At 39.7% G+C, this 17,630-nt stretch overlaps 1 protein-coding gene across 1 annotated transcript in view; it reads right to left on the bottom strand.

Moving 5' to 3' along the window:
- LOC121952312 (polypeptide N-acetylgalactosaminyltransferase 10-like) overlaps positions 1 to 17,630 on the bottom strand; it is a 102,219-nt gene that overhangs the window by 30,290 nt on the left and 54,299 nt on the right. The window contains exons 5-6 of the mRNA XM_042498896.1: positions 4,814 to 4,999; positions 3,212 to 3,395 (exon numbers count right to left, since the gene is read on the bottom strand). Coding sequence (XP_042354830.1) covers positions 3,212 to 3,395; positions 4,814 to 4,999 — 370 coding nt within the window. The remainder of the gene's footprint in view (positions 1 to 3,211; positions 3,396 to 4,813; positions 5,000 to 17,630) is intronic.

Raw genomic sequence — 17,630 nt, 5'->3', positions numbered from 1 at the left:
ATGTATATATAAACTGAACGCAATTTTACAAGTGGTGATTTATAAGAAATTCACCTGAAAATCTTTAAAGCAGTTGCAGCATGAATGACATCAAAGATGTCATTCTATAAGGACTACACAGCTGACTTTGGGACTGTGCGGTTCATACATATTATTCCTTTGGTCTACGACAGCCCAAAAATATTAGTACAAACAAGTCTCTCCAAAATCCAAAAACCAGAGTGCTAAAATTCAAATGTGTTTCACCTTTGAGAAAATAATAGTATAAAGCTCATCTGAATTTAAAAAAAAAAAAAACAAAAAAAAAAAAAACCACATTCTGTGAGTTTGAGACTTACTTTTCTGATTTGTCTTTGAGAGAGAGCTCATCTACACAAATATTGATTGCGTTGTCTTAGGCCATGGAAATAACACTTTGGAAGTCTTAATTTAGGTGATGATCCCCTTTAAGCGCTGCTGCTGTACTTAAACTCTCCTCTGTATGTGATTGTCGACAGACTGTTCTTGCTAACAGTCTGATCACATCAAGCATTGACATTCTCAGTCACCTGAGGAGGAGTTGCTCTTCTGATCTTCCCTACATGCACTAATATTCGAGCATCATGGTCATCAACTATACCACAATTTCGACCCTGTTTATTCATGTCTTTCCCACTGATCTAAACACAGATCACTGTCTCTAGTGAGGCAGCAGTCAGTTGAGCAGTCTCAGTGACTGAAGATCCTGCCATCAGTGCCCCAACAATGAACCCTCTTTCAAAGTCACTTAGATTTTTTTACCTTGTCATCTTGATACAAAATCAGATTAACAGGTCTGCTCTGTATTTTTATATGCCACAGACCATGATTGTGTGTTAAATGCTAAATTGTTTCATGCAGTCCACCTGTGTGGAAGAATCTGAATTTATTATGTTTCTTCAGTCATTTATCCAGGTTTTTCCTTTAATTTGACACCTGTCTGTACTTTGTTGGTCTTGATGTTCAGGGACTTTTTGGGGCAAGAGTGCTTTGATGGAAGACATTTTAAAACATTTTTTCATCTTTTTACACTTCTCGACATGGGTCCAGGAGTGGTAATGTCCCCAGTTTGGTCAATAATCAAAAAAATATTTGATGGGTGGCAATAATGACAAAATTCTGGTGCAGGGAATGAATCTTGATGGATGTGAGAGAGAGCAGCTCCACTGAATTAAAACTGACCACCACTGACTGAAGTGACCTCAAAAGTTCCAAAAACGACTAGAAAAATACAATACCATAAATGTAAAATGCTGAGCTGTGTATCAAACCTCAATATTTCCTGATTGCTGACTGGAATGTGTGTCTGGTCAGATTCTTAGTCTTAATTATTCTTTGATCAGATATTTCTTAAATACTTAATACTGACAAACTGTGCAGTTTTGCTTGCTTAAAAAAAATATAATGGAATAATGATATATGATTATATATAAAAATAAATGAATAAAAAATTCTGTAATCACTGCAATTTGTTTGGGATCTGATGTCTGGTTAGCTTTGTACTTCACTTATTCTTTGATAAACAGTTTCTGATTTCAATCATAATTTTGCCAATTTTAGACTTTTTAAATTTGCCAAACTTGTTGTAGGTCTGCATGTGTTTGCCAGGAGCAGGTTCTTAGTGTCTCCTACTGATCAAAATCCCTGCTTGTCTCCCTTTGTCACTTTTCCTTGGCAAGCCTTAGTCTACTGAAGAAAAAAATAAAATAACTCCACAAATATTCCAACTGACAATTTAGATTTGATTAGAAATTTCCACGTTGATATTCTCAATTTCAGTCAATTGACCTTGAGGAGAGAGAGCATCAAGGCATAAGCTTATTGCTAAATGAAACACTGAATCCTGAAGAAGGGCTGAGAGAGAGACAGGAGGAAAGAAAAGGGAGGGAGAGCAAGGTGATGGCATTGACAAAAAAGACAGTGACAGAAGCATGAGAACGGGATAAAATCATACTCCCACACACACATATACACCTCCAAGATGGATTTTGCCGTCCCACTGTGCCTCATTCTCCACTGCAGCAATGTCAATCAGAATGAAAATGAAAATCTTTGCGACTCAAATTGGATTTGCACTGATGAAGGTCATTTCATTGGGCAAGAAGAGCAGACTAATTCATGAAATGAGGATTGATTCTGACTGTTCTGCAGCTCATTTCTTCTTCTTTAGTCTCTTATCTTCCTGCACCACAGCCACCCTGCCTGATGATACCTACTGTATTTCCCCGGACACACAAATAGTCTTTGGCATCCAGACATGGAGAAATGTTGTCTAACTAATCCCTCAGGGCTCACAAATGGAGTGTCTGGCATCACACGCAGAGTTATTTGGCCTTACAAATAACAAAATGTGTCTCTGGGTATAGTTTATTTATTCTGACTTCCATTACTTAAAGGTTACCTGCCAGCAGCACAGGCAGCTGCTTGTTGAGGAAGGACACTGGTCGAAAGCTATCAGTCCTGTTTGAACTGGAGTAATATTATGTAGGCTAACTACTTTTTTCAACCACCGGATTCATTGTTTAGTCTACAAAGTTCATATCACAATCCCTCATATACCAAAGTAACACAGTTACAAAATTACTCTGTCCAAACAACAGTTAATTATCCATGATATAGAAGAGAGAAAAGCAGCAAATCTTCACACTGGAGAGACAGGAACCGGCAGTGTTTGGCATTTTGCTTGATGAGTAATTTTTTGTATATCTGGAAATTGTCTCAGCACTATAATCAAATTTGAATTTGCACCCTAAATGCTGCTAATAATTTTCTATCACAGCGATTGAAACAATATAAATATGTCAACAATAAAGTAAAGTAAAGAGATTTGGGAAATTCTTTCATCCCCACAAATAATTTAAGGTCACTTTTTCATTGCCAGGTTGGTGAGGACAGGAGGCCATTAAGGAGCAATTAAAAATTCATTTTCTGACTGTCCTGTTAATTCTATGGAGACTACTGAGCCCCAAACTGCACTCCTGTCATTGACTATCCTGGACAGCACGTAAGAGTAAGAGATGATGTGTGTATGGATGTGGAAACAGTGCTGACAAAGCATGTACACTCGGAAAAACCCCCAGTGATGAGTGTGGCTCTAACGTGTTCGTGTGAAGGTTTCAGTCACACTGGAACCATTTCTGTCACAGATTTCAAATTAAATGATCTAGAAAATATCAAAAATAACTGCACTTACTCAAAGGGTTCACTGGGGTCATCCTTCTGCAGCTCTGGAGGGATGGGTATCCGTTTGTAGTACATTTCCCAGTCAAATGCCCCTCGCATCGCGTCCCCAGCCTGCGTCTCATAACCAAAGTTGTCGTGGTCAATCACGTCAATCATCGGACACACAATAGTCTTCCTATTCTGCGCGATCCGGTCTGAGAGACACAGAAGAAGGCAGGCAGGTGGACAGTTAATGACAATATGTTGTGTAAAGGGTTGTTCCAAAGCTTTTTGGCCTAAAAACTTCCACAACTGAGGAAAATCTCGTCATGAGCTTCCAGGAGCTGGAAGCAGTTTAACCAAACAGTGGTGTTTCCTTCTCAGACTGTTTCAATTTTAACAGTTTTTAGCTCTGGAGAGGTAAGTGTCTCAAGTATTTCACAAGAACAGAAAAATCAAGTTCTGAAAAAAAGTTAGAAAAAACTATCTAAGTAGCAGAAATATGTTCTTTTTCTATCATATCCTTTCTATAAACTTGCTTCAGAAGCCTTTAGATTTATTTTCAGGCCCTGACCCTGAGGCTGAGAGCCACTGAATGTATTAATGCTTGGTTGATACCCCTATTAACCAAGCAAATAAAACATTCAGTCAGCTGTAGCGGGTGCCCACATCTTGTCTATGCTCTGTTCCACCAAGGCTACACAGTGTTACATACATTTGGTCTAATTGACTCCAGTGAGTGACGGTGAGACATATATTAAATGGGTATCAGGGAGATACCCATTTAATATGTCAGTGAGTGCTGCTTGGCATGAGGGATGCCTGCCAACAGCGTTTTGTTACTCCCACCCCCTCCAAATATGTGCAGCTATGGGTTATCAAAGTGATTATTTTCATGTCATATTCTGTCATTGTCTACAAAACATGTAAATATCAAAAATTTGATGTAGCAGAATGGTACATCTTTTGTTTTTTTGTTAACAACCTGAACACACTGTCCTTCACCCTGTAATGCATTCAAGACTATTGACGTATGTAATACCTGTTTTCTTGTACATCGGTCCTTGTTGGTTTTAGACTTCGTAGCAAAATGATGTAAATATGGTCTCAATAAGACAGAGCACATTTTGGCAGCTTGAGTCATCTTTTTGGAATGGTTTTCAATGAGAGTGAAGTGAACTTTGTTTTTAAGTTTAGGTAGCTAAGTTATTAGCACTTCTGCATTTGCTTCATTTTTCAGCCTCAAAGGTTGCCGCTTGTTTTTTTTTTCCAATGTCCAATCAGATATATTAAAAGGGGGGCATTCTGTTGTGTTGATAATACAAGTGGTAGTGTACATGGTTTGTGTTGAGCTAATGTGAGCTCACTTTCATCGCTGCACAAAAAGGCAAGCTGCCAGACATATTGAACAAGTTGAAGCCAAAACTGCTTTCTTACATTTTACGATGATTGGCAGCAGACTGTCACACTATCTCCTAAAAACATTCTGCGTAATCAGGGCCTTTGGATGCTCCTCACATATTTAAAGGTTTCACTGTGGTTATGACTTGAGGATTGAGGTTCCAACAAGGATTGATGTTACAGGGAAGTGGGCAGGTAACACTGATGAGTTTTGTGTGTTTGTGTGCCTTACCCAGCAGTGGAGGCAGCCAGTTGACGTTGGCCTCACAGTGGGAGTCAAGGAAGGTGATGACTTCTCCTTTAGCCGCAGCAGCTCCAAGCAGGCGAGTCCTGATCAGCCCTTCCCGCTTCTTGGTCCTCAGGATGCGAACCTTTGGCAACCGCGTCATGTACTCCTCTAGTGCAACCTTTAGGTGCTCTGCAGAGATGGAGGAAACCACAGAAGTAATCAGAAAAACGAATGCATCAGAATAACAGAAAATAGTATTGATGTGACCAAAAAAGTACAAAAGGTTCAAACCCTGCACTGACATGAGGGAGAGCACGGCTTCAGAAAGATGTCCAAAAATGGCAAAACCTCACTACCGCACTCTCTTAGAAAAAAGATCAAACGAAAACTAAACCATTTGCAGTCACCATCAAACAAGACATCTGCCTATGCCACATGTTCCAGACTGAAATGTTTCCCTGTAGGCTGACATCACACTCTCACCCATACTGGGGGGGAAAAATCTCACTTACTTTTCTGCACTCACAGACTTTTTTTATATCTTCACTGTAGTCATTAGACAGAATGTTACCCTAAAGAGAATTAATCCAACTGTGAGGAATGAAATTAAATCAGTCCCTCCTAACGTGTGGTCCTAAAGCCTTTTGGCAAAATAATTTGTTTTTTTTCCTCAAATTGTAGTGATGTTCATGAATATTTCACCAAAAGCAATCCCTAATGCTCTGTCACAACATTACAGGTATGCCCCAATAATCAGTTTATTATCATTACATAGATCACACAAGACTTTTAAATAGGTTATTTTGAAAGTCTTGCAGAAAGTCATTGGTGCAACACCTGAGAGTCAGTTTGGACCCAAGCCTATTTCAAGTCTTTCTCAAGCTGAAAAGGCACAAGAAGTATCAACAAAATGGCCAACTTCTGCTACACCCACAAATATACTTGAAGGTAAAAGAAAAATACAGAAAGAAAAGTCAAAAAAAATAAATAAATAAAAAAAAACACTGAATGAAAAAAACTCATCAATCAAAGAAGGGGCTACACACACACATTTTTCCCCAATCTTTCCTCAAAGCTGCCCTAGACAGAAATCAATCTTGCCCTAAATGGAGCCTGTAAATCTTTCTGCTCAAATGTCAAGTCAGTTCTGACAGGTCAATGAAAAAATAAAAAATAAATAAAAATGAAGCCAGGCTCAAGGCCATGTTTCATCCACTGTCTGTCTACTGTCACTGTTTCTTAAGCTGAGACACTGGCAACCATTGCAGAGAAGCACCATGAAACAGATCATCAACCCTGGCCGAGCTGTTTTTATATCCCTCACGTAAAGTGGTACTTTAAACTTCTTAGGAGTAAATCATCGCTGAGATAAGGGCATGATTCAAAGAGCCAATATGAAATATTATGGTTTGGAAAAAGGTCAGAAAAACGTTTATCAATCTTATTATCTATCACTTCCTCTCTCTATCTCAGACACTTGTTAAGGCATCTAACTAATAACATCCATCATGAGTCTCTGAGTCCTCAACATGTTGCTGAACCTCATTTGCATTTAATGCCATCTTGATTTGATGAAGTCTTGATAAAATACCATATGGCACAAACCAACTGGCCAAGAAGGCTTCCAAATACCTTGCTGTCTACCTCAAATACACACAACAGATGCATGTAAACAAAATAAGCCACCCAAAATATGATGCTTAAAAGCTCGTCTCCACCTCAGAGATGTTACTCAGCTGTTTTTTGAGGGTTTTTTAGCTCCATCTCCTAGAACACAAACTATTTAATTTTGACCAAAGCTGTTGTCTACAGCTTATCTCCACACTCCAGCACAGCACACGTGCAAACACAAATGAGTCCAAATGTAACCGTTAATGCACCAGTATTTGTTTTTACAATATCCATTTTCTACATCATTACCCCACAAATTAAAGGGTAAGGCCAGCATCAATTTATATTTGTAACATCAACAATACCACTAAAGGGACAACAGCCAGTGTTGCTCCAAAACTATTAAAAAAGGACATAAAAGAGTCATGAAGTTGCATTGAGAGACACGTTTCTTATTTGCTACTAACACCAAAAGAGTATTTCCTTCAGCTCATCAACAGCACAGCATTGCGGCTCTTTCTGGACAACAGTGTATCAGGACATATCCTTCATTGCCCTCTGGCTACAGAGCTGTTTAGGGATGGGTGCTGAATATCGATAATACCAACCAAAGGTCGGTATTAAGGCTAGCATCGAGGCTAGCATCAAACGTCAGGTCTGCAGTTGGGTAGCACACGCTGTCATTTTAACCAACTGAATTACACCAGTACTACCAATACAAATCCATGTTAAATCATTGATTGTCCGTAACCGCTTGTCCTCATAAGGGTCGCGGGGGGGGGTTGGAGCCTATCCCAGATGTCATCTGGCAACCTGTACACCCTGGACAGGTCACCAGACTATCACAGGACACATACAGACAGACAACCATTCACACTCTCATTCACACCTATGGGTAATTCATAGAGTCACCAATTAACCTGACCTGCATGTATTTGGTGTATGGGAGGAAGCCAGAGAACCTGGAGAAAGCCCACGCCGACACAGGGAGAACATGCGAATGCCACACAGAAAGGCCCCCCCGCCCAAGATCTGAACCTTGCCCCAACCCCGGTTCGAACCAGGAACCCTATGCTGTGATGCGTCAGTGCTTACCACTACACCACCGTGCCACCCTCATGTTAAATCAGACTGAGCAAAATGTTTATACCTGAGAGTGTACATGGCTGACAATGCAAGGAGGCAGAGACACCGCCGATTTCACGACTTCAGGGCCCTCTACGGCGGAGACAAAAGAGCTCAGCAGAGCCACCGGGTTCACAAAGTCAGCTGAAGCGCTGCAAAGTGACAAGCTCTGTCACTGCGGCATCAATAGTTTAGGTCTGTTTGGTATAATGTCTTTTCTGTTTAATTTTTGAAATAGCCTAGTGTCACTGCTGTTTGTGATTGTGGGTTTTGACATTATGCACTCCACATATCTGTCAGTTGTGTCTTAATAAAGACGGAGAGAGAAGAGCAGACACACCAAGCAGGCAGACAGACATGGATCTCTGTGTGTGATTAGAAAAGAGCAGAGCAGCAGAATCACATGCTAACTGCAGCTTGCTCAAAGATCACATTTTTGTTATAAAAAAGAGTAAAGTGCCAAAAAAGGTACCAGTGGGTAATGGTACTGAATTTGAGGCACCAACACCAGCACCAGTATCAGTTAAAATGTGAACCGTACTCAACCCTAGTCTGGTCATATTATTTGATCCCACCACACCACATTTAAGGCACTTTTTTTACTGCGTTAGAAGCCAAAACATACTTTTACTTCTACCTTATTTAGCATTGGACAAGATTGGTTTATTTTGTTAAATGTCAAACAGGAGTTTTCAGAAATATGTTTACAAATCTCAAAGTAATGTATCAAAAAATGTTTGAGTGCCAAAACTCAGATAATGCCTCAGCACTGGTACTGAACAGTTTCAAGCGATTCCCAGCCCCTGACAGTGCTGGGTTTACGCTTTCCACTAGCTTGTTCATAATAATACAAACATAATAAAATGTCAACCTTAGTCTTTAATTCACTGGGGTTACCAACTTAATAATTGCCCACCGTGTCAAATAGTCTAGCAGTGGTAGCATTTTCCAATCCTGTGTGATAAATCATCAGTCAGTGTTTTTAAATGCTTGTGTGATGGTCTGCACATGATGTCATGCATTGACCTCTGCCAAACTACTGCATGCACAAAAAATGTTCTTCTGGACCAATATACCAGTTTGCGCACACACACACGCACACAGTAACGTCTCTTCAGCTAGTGTTATCCACAGACCTTATGTAAGACTTCTAATCAAAAACACATTCAAAAAGCCTGTTCTGTTAACTTTGAGTGAGCAAGTGAACCAGAGGTGCTGAAATGCTAATGGATTTCCAGGTTTTAGGACTCATTGCTGGGGTTCTTTATTGTAAAATGCAATGGAAGCCATCATCCTATAACTCTATTCTGATCCAAAAAGATTTTTTTCTACATCTGTCTCTTAACTTTACTTCAAGAAAAGTGTCTGTTGGCTGACAAAAAGAGCCATTATTTGCAGAATACAGGCCAGACATTAATAAAATATTACCTCTGTGTTCCTCATTGATAGCAGGTCTAACAAATGGGCCACTGTCACCGAGGAACCCCCCTCCAACACAACCACTAATTGGATTCTGAATATCAGAGGAGAGGATGGAGGAAAGGCAGCTGTCCTTTCAAACATTCACCGGATAAACTGAAGCTGTAAAAATGACAGACAGAATGTCTTTATCTCTGGACTCTGTTCTTGCCTTCCTGCTTAATTCTTGCTTTTCTTTTTTTCCCTCCTTTGTTCGTTCTCTTCATCGTCCTTCCGTCACTCAGTTCGTCCTTCTGTTTTGATGCTGCTTGGCAGCAGCTGCCTCTCGGGGAAGCAGTCGTGATTCGGATGGACAGCTGAGACACTGAAGTCCAGCCAAAACCAACAAACCTGAAGCCAGCAGGTCCTCAGATCTGTCTCTCCCACTCTATCCCTCCATCCTTATTTTCTTTCTCCTGCGATTTATTTTTTAATCAGCAGAAGTAAATGACAGCCCATCTCCTCAAGTCAAACAGCGTCAAAACCCGCCATTACTTCCCCAGACAAGACAATCCAAGCAGGAGTGTTTGGGCAAGACCAGATGTGACTAGACATTATTAAAGCACAGCAAACAAAATTAGAACAGGGCAGTAATCAAGATCACAGTGAGAAGTGCTGTCTATCAAACTGTCACGGGGCTCTGCTGGTTAATCCTGAAAGCTCCATTTGGGATGCAGCCTGCCCGAAGTGGTCTGGCTCAAACGCACCTGTTACATGTGTATAAGTTACTGCCAGAAGCTGTGCTTTAAAGGCAAGTGAATGACATTACAGTGCACTCATAAAGTATATGAAAGCTGACATATTTAAGTAAACAATGACAAAGATGGTAAAAGTTCTGACTTTCGGCTTAGGGTGTTTACATTCATCAGATGAACATTGTTTAAATTGCAGTCCTTTAATTCATAGACCCTGGATTTTAGGTGGAAAAAGTATATATTTAAATTATAATTATCATTATACTGTAAATAGGGCTGTCAGTAATAACATGTTAGGTGCGGTGTGATTAAGGTCCGTACATATTGCGTTACTTTATTATATTTATAGGTTTGAAAAGGAGGTTTTTCTCTCTTCTTTTGTTTACTCTGATCATACATGCGCCTACAAGGCTCCTTAACCCTTTGAAACCTGAGCAAACTGTTTTTTTTTCTTTAAAAAAAAACAGGGAGAAAGCAACAAATAACCAAACAAGATACAGCCCAAAAATTACGACAAAAATTTGTAAAAAAATTTCTGGCACTTTGTGGGACATTTCTTATGGAGTTGGTCCTTGTCTTGTTTTCCAATGCTTTTGAAAGAAATCAAACCAATTTACTCAAAGGGTCAAACAGCTTACCGAAGGCGCTTGCACAAGACAACTGATCCAGGTTTCAAAGGGTTAACAGCGTATGTTTTTAAACTGAATCACATCATGTCAAATAGAGAAAGTCACACGTAAAACTCAAGTCTAATTATCCCCTATTAAGTCATGACAAAATGACGACATATGTGCTGCTGGTTTTGACACTGAAACAGAGGCTCAGGGGTGCCATAGGGTCGGTGCCACCTTTAGAGGAAAGGGCAAGGCTTCACCTTCATAATACGACAATAAATCAGCCCAGTAGCTATTAACCAGTAGAAGATTGATTCAGGCTACACTTTTGCCCTGCCTGGAATGATTCTTACATAACCTTCCTAATGACAGCCAGTAAGATTAAACAATGGACATTTGCATTGCATGTACAGCGCATTCAGCTGAGGAGAAGGGGTGCGGGAAAGGTTACCGCGTCTAATTATGAATGGTTAATTTGACCTGAATAAATTGGAATACGGGTCCTCTGGTTTACGGAAAATTGGCGGGGCTATAAATCACCCTAATGAGAACAGGCTGACGTCTGCAAACATATTAGTCATTATTAGAATGTGAAGTCCAGGACATGATGAGGGCTCAGACATCATCGATGCCTGGGTCACCTCCGTAGACCCCATTTACCAAGCAGCCGAACATTCACTGCCCTCCATCTGTTTCTGCTGCAGGGATGCATTGAATCTTCCTCTGAGCTGTTAATTAGAATTCAGTCACAAACACCAAAACTAAGTAGAAAAGAAGACACATTGCAGTGTGGCAAGCTGTGTTCAACAAGTGTTCAACAAGAGAAATATATGCATTTACCACTATCAGACTGTTTATCTTGGTTGAGAAATGAGGAACACAAAAGATCCAAATGTATGCTGTATTTTCTTTTATACAAACAGTCTTTCTTACTCGAGATTCTATTTATTTAATAATATTTTTCTGGGTGAGGCTGAGGGGATTTTCAATTCAATTAACCTCAAATTACAGTGGATCCAATATGGCATCCAAATCTTGTCTTTCCAAGGTGCTGGATTACTTCCCAGAAGTCTTGGCGAAGCACCAAAGAGCCAAGCTGCTAATTTATTTCTCCAAAATTTTCGGCTGCTCCTGTGAACTCCATCACACATCCTCCCTTTCAGCTGAATGCCAGGCTGGGAATATTTGAAGCTGCTTTTTTGCTACCGTCATTAAAAAAAGAAAAGAAAAGATGCTAAGGGAGAGTCTGTGATGATATAAGCCAGTCTGGGGGGGGGACAAACTGTCCCCCTCCACCTCCCCATCACACAAAAATACACACTGTTTAAATAGCTACTGAGGCAATGATAACAGATGTATTACAGATGTGCACTTTGCCGCCATGCCGTAAAAGGATGGGAGGCAGCATTTTGATAAGCAAAAGGAGAAAACGGCTGATTTCATGTCGTTGCCTTGAAGCACTGTTGCACATTTACGGCACAAGCACACATGCTTCACAGCACAACCACAGCAATGACATCTCTATCACGGCCGCTGCATTTCTGCTGCATATTTGAATGTAAAGGTTATTTTTTTTTTTATTTTTTTTTTTATGAACATACATTTTTCAGCCAGTTTTCTCACACATTCTCTGCCTAATCTCAAAAAATTGATTTAAGAAGGACAGTGAGGTTGGGTTCTGATTTGAGGACCTAAGGTTTCTACTCCTTGTTCTAAGTAACTCATAATCAATTCTTCCCAGGTTCAAATCATACCTAGTCCAATCAGGTGGGTTCGGGTCCCAATGGAATGGCTGCTGGTCTCAGGTCAGTGTATCACATATCTGAGTGTACCCAAGCAGACTTACTATCAGATCTGATCATGAAGTGTTTCATATTTGCAGGGGGAAACTGTGATGATTTATGACTACGAAACAGAGTGAGAAGTGTAAAAATGACTTTGTATTATAACCAGTGTTGGTGCTCTGTCTCTGTTTAGGCTGTTTGGTTTGATCGTATTTTGGATCAGGTCTAATTATTTTGGGTCTATTCCCGGCTGGTTTTTACTGAAACAGCTTTTAAGATAAAAGATTTGGAATAGCAGAGCTGTGCTGGAGTTTCTTTTTTTTTCAACTGTGAATGAGGACTGGAACACTGATTAACTTGTCTTTTGTGCAAATAGGCTACCATATGAAAGATGATAAAGGCTGTTGAATTTAATCAGTGTTCTGCGGTGCTCTCTCCTTTCTTAGTGTGGTTTGGTCTATAAAGGTAATCAATAACTATGCATGAGGAGCCAATTTGCTTTAAAACGCTGCTATAAGGATGTAAGGTCAAAAGGCTTTTTGATTAACACATTTAACTCTTAAGATTTGTCATATAGTATATACATTAATAAATTCACATTTTCATCATACAAGAAGGGCAAAAATATTAACAGAAACCTTCAAATTTACACTCTACAATGTGTCCACTGTCAGTTAATGTGGGATATTTAAAATAATGTGATTTAGATAAAGCATAAAACTTTTGTATTACTCAGTCACACCAGAGTTGGAGCACTTAGAGGGAAGATACTGCTTTCGAGCTAAGTGTCCTAGTGGTATAAGGCACTAAAACTATTTAAAGTTTAGCATAACAGAAAGGTAATGCAAGCATTCACCTAAAATCCAGACTGAAGCCAGGTGTAAAGCGCATCTAGAATTTATTATTTCCTTGCAAATAATAAATGGTAACACTAAAAAAAGGAGAATAAAATGAAATAGTGCAGCAGAGGAAAGTTTAGACATACTGATTTCAAAAAGACAGACCAGAAACAGAAACAGAGAAAAGAGTCACTGTTAGTCACTGTTAACACGCCAGCACTGATGTTGTGTTCACTCTAAATCTCCAAACCTCATCCTGTCGAGCGGCTCTCGTACTGCTGCTGTCGACTGCTGTAAAAATATCCCTGTGGGGTTTGTAAGTCCTTGAGAGAGTCATTGTCAGAGTCAGAACAACAGCCTGCCAGCTCAGACCTGCGAGTTCAAGTTTTCTCACACATGCTGTCGTCTAGCTTCTGTTGAGGATGGGTACGGAGGAAAAGAGGAACGGCTTTTCTGGCCCATGATCCCCTTTTTGAGTTTTAAAATCCCTGTGACCCCATGAAAAGACGAACTGTCAAATTGTTGCCAGTGAATCATGTCGAAAAGAAGACATATTTCCAGCCTTTTACATGAATTGAGTGTCAGTATTGAAAATCCTCCACTCCTGTCTGAACACTAAGTGACCCAAAGTTCAAGTGCACCCAATTTTGAGCAACTCAAATGTTCATACAGGTGTTAAACATGAGATGTCATATATATCATATTTCGCTTCACCTGTACATCAATAATTGGAGTCTCTGTTAGAGGTGCTCTGTTCTGAAAGGTTCTAACAGGTATCAACTACCCACTTCCTGTCCTTCTATTTATTCCAAAAAAGGAACAGACATAAAAACTGAATGACGTCTGTCATGAGACACTTGGTGTTACGAATTCTTTCATGAATTAGATTTATTTTGAATCATTTTTGTTTTAAGGACTTTTTGACTCATAAATACATGTTTGGTTAAGATTTTACATTGTTTTCCTTTAGCTGCTTCTCTTCTGAGTGAGAGGAGGAATTGGATTTTGAGTTAGTAACTCAGCTGGCACTGGTCAACAATATTTACTCAGAAAGGCATTCAATTTTTACAGATTTTTTAAAATGTCCAACAACGTTGGAATTCCATGTGTGGACGAACATTATGACATTTTTCAGACGTCGGGTTTGGTTCTTCATACCTTACGATTAAATGTCATTTTTCTACGTCAAGATGACGTTGGCATGAATTGTTTGGAAGACAGACTTTGGTTACTTAACAACTTTAAATAATCAAAATATTTATGTCATTTATTGTCAGTATTCTGCGTCAAACTGACTTTGGTATTAGATGTTGTCCTGATTTTGACAGCTAACTTAAATAATCTGTTAGCCACTATTTATCCATCTTTTAGAGCTTTAGAGGTTTTTGCAACTTGCTAAGCAGCCAAAAAATAGCATCTCTGCCTACCAGGTAAACTTATTTAAAAAAAATAAGAAGAACTCTTCTGAGTGGTTTGGGATGAGCAGGTATTGTAGTTCAGCGCCCTTAATTTAGCCATTCCTTTGTTAATACACATTTATTTTAGAGGGATCCTACTTGTGGAGGGGATCCTACTCTGAAAGTATGTCATGATTTTATACCAAGAGAAACCGCATATTTAATGTTAATATGCTTAGTTTATAATTCTGATCAATTCTGCACTCGAAACCTGCTCATGTTATCAAATCTCTAACCCTAATCCTCTGACCCTAACTCCAATGCCTTCCATTCTTTAAATGTTATTATAAAAGATGCATGAGCCCAAACAATAACGGATAATCGAGGACCAATGTAGGTAAATGAAAAGAAGGCCACTGTACAAGAGGAGAAGAAGGAGGCAGGAAAAAACAGAGAGGAAGAACAGGACGAGGGAGCTTGGTGTGCACTGGAATCCTTCTTCATGGACATCATTTATCATAGCACTCTGCATCCTGAATAATAAAACACTCGTCTCCATCCACTTAAAATAAGTACATTGAGCTACCGTACAGGACTGTCTTTATGTGCGCCTCTATTTGTTTGTCCTTTAGAGCTACTTTTGGCAACTTGTTGAACAGCCCAAAAATGGCATCTCTGCTCTTCAGGGAAGACTATTAAAACAGTTTTTAGCTCAAACACCACCCTGTCTCTTATTGGCCATTTCTCTTCTCATTGCTAATTCCCTCTGTTTCTCCCCTTTTCCTCCCCTTTCCTTTTGCTTTGTGCTTAATGGGTAACTTGTGTTTATGATTGTTTTGGCACTAAGATTGCCCCCATTAAGCTGGCGGATTGCCAGTTACTTCCACTATTACAGAAGCTAATGACGCTCCTCGGGGAGCAGCTCCAATTCTCAATTTAAACCTCAATTAAGTAGAAATAATAATAATAACAGCTTTATGGAAACAAGATAAAACAAAGAGAATGTCTCATTCTGTGAAGTCATGTTTGCTCTATGTGTTAAAACAGGTAGAAAATGACTTTAGAGCGCTACATTCAATGAGGCACACACGTTTTGTATCGGAAGAGGCAGTGGAACAGTAGATACTTTCGACTCAGTTTGTGATATCACATCCTAACATTTTCTGACAAGCATTCTTTTAAGATAACTCTCCCAATATGCCTTTCTCTCTCAATCTCTCCCTTCCTGCTAACAGGTTTGGACACTTACAGGTGCTAATGAAGTCAGCTTCCCCAGAGAACAGCTCTCATCTCCAAAGTACACTCCAATTAAAAAGGAAGGAAAAAAAATAAACACTTGCTTAAACATGATAACGTGCTCCACTGCTTCGTGCTGCCTCTCATGTGAAATCTTCGCCTTTTACCCCCTGGCTCTGAACACACAGCTTTATTAAAAAGAAGCAACATTTTACCCGAACGCGGCTGCAGAGTGTGGGGGAAAAAATGTTTCCAAATGTAGTTTAACAGTGTTAACTGTGTCTCTCTGCTGCTTCAAAAACACTCAGTGAGCAGAAAAATAAAAAGCCCTACCCTACAGAATGAGTGGGGCCACAATTTCCAGGACTACATATGTGTCCATAGCAAGAGCACAAAAACTCAATTTCAGCACTTCATATGAACAAAAAACTAAAACAAATCTCTCACAAATACATCATTGTGCACACAATGATGGAGAGTTTAAGAAAAAACATCCCAAAGGAAATTTGTGTAAAAAAATAGACTGGGACACACAAAACCTCATCATCAATATTTTTTTGTGACTACTCAATTCATCCAGAATCAGGACCAAACACTATTTTGCAATCTTTTCTGTCCATTGATTGATCAAATAGTCCTTTCAGCACAAAAAAAGGATCAAAAGAAAAGCAATTTCAAGAAAAAGTAATCAAAAACAAAAAACACAAATGGAACAAGACAGAGAGCAGTTGCTTGAGCACTTTTCGAAATGTACTATTGCATGTGACAGGTTGATGATGGTATACAGTATATATATATGGAGTACAACAAGTGTTAATTCTAGAATGCAGAGATCATGCTGTGCCCATTGGTACCTGAAGATCAACAACTTAAATCCAGAGAATTAGGCTAACTTTGTAGCAAAGCAGGTTTGCTAACTTTTACCATCCCTGACAATAATGCACATATGGTTTTCCATGACCATGGGAACCCTGTTCAACAGTGCTCCTAATGAACAGTCCTGCTCTAAAAATCTATCTGCTTATGAATGTGTGGGAAAACCTGGTAATCCATACATGACATCTAGAAAAAAATCGAACAAACCATGAAATCTAATTCAAACTGATGCAGAAGTGTGTTTCTGCTGATATGGTCTGCTGCTGTGATACTCTATAAGAATATCCACCTTTATACTTTTTTTGGAGATAAGGATGAATGTCCTTCAAAGTCTGTGTGGTCAGCTTGAAACCTGGGACACTGCAGGTCCCTTGTTGAGACACTGCCACAACGTGTGTCAGCTGTTATCAGCACCAGAGGTGCTCTACTGCAGCACCATCTCTCCCACCTCGCTCCACTATTTCAGTAGCCTCACATGGTGGTTAATGTACTTGTGCGCCCACATGTTAAGACATATAGATGACAGATGGCAGACAAAGACATCCGTGGAGAAAGCAGCCCATTAGCTGAGCTAACCTTGAAAGTATCGGGGAGGTTGGGAAGCCGGAGTGAGCCAACACTTGCCTGCAGGGAGAGCAAGGGCTGAACATCCTCCCTGCACGGGCTGCGGAAATTCAATTACAGCCTAATGAAGAGTGAGCTGACCTCCCCTCACCATCACCACTCCTCCTCCACATCTCCTCCTACCTCCCCACCTCCAATGCAGCTGGAGCTCGCTATGTACTGTAGCTGGGCAGGTTAGCAGGTACAACTGGTTTTGGGACTGGTAGCGGCTTCGTCTTCAGGGCATTTGTCTCTCTGTCTCACTTCTCATCATTGTTACACTGCATTCCTCTCCTATTGTTTTCTTCCTCAAATATGAGCCTCAAATGTGAGCTTTATCTTCCATCTCTCTGTTTTGCTTTTTACTGAGTCCTCCATCCTGTTTAGTCAGTTTTTTTAAACATATATATTACTGTATAGGATTTGAGTAGGTCTGGGAAATATAGCTGAAATTAATACCAAAATATATGGGTTCTTATATGGAATATATCACAACATGACAAATATATGAGAAATTGCATGTTAAATAATCAAATTAGTGGTCAATCCGATGATATACGTTTGGTTGTTTTGCTTAACATC

The sequence above is a fragment of the Plectropomus leopardus genome, chromosome 13, assembly GCF_008729295.1.
Source record: "Plectropomus leopardus isolate mb chromosome 13, YSFRI_Pleo_2.0, whole genome shotgun sequence".
Classification (NCBI taxonomy): Eukaryota; Metazoa; Chordata; class Actinopteri; order Perciformes; family Serranidae; genus Plectropomus; species Plectropomus leopardus.
Note: the sequence above shows the minus strand (reverse complement) of the source record. Positions and strands in the feature narration are given on the sequence as shown.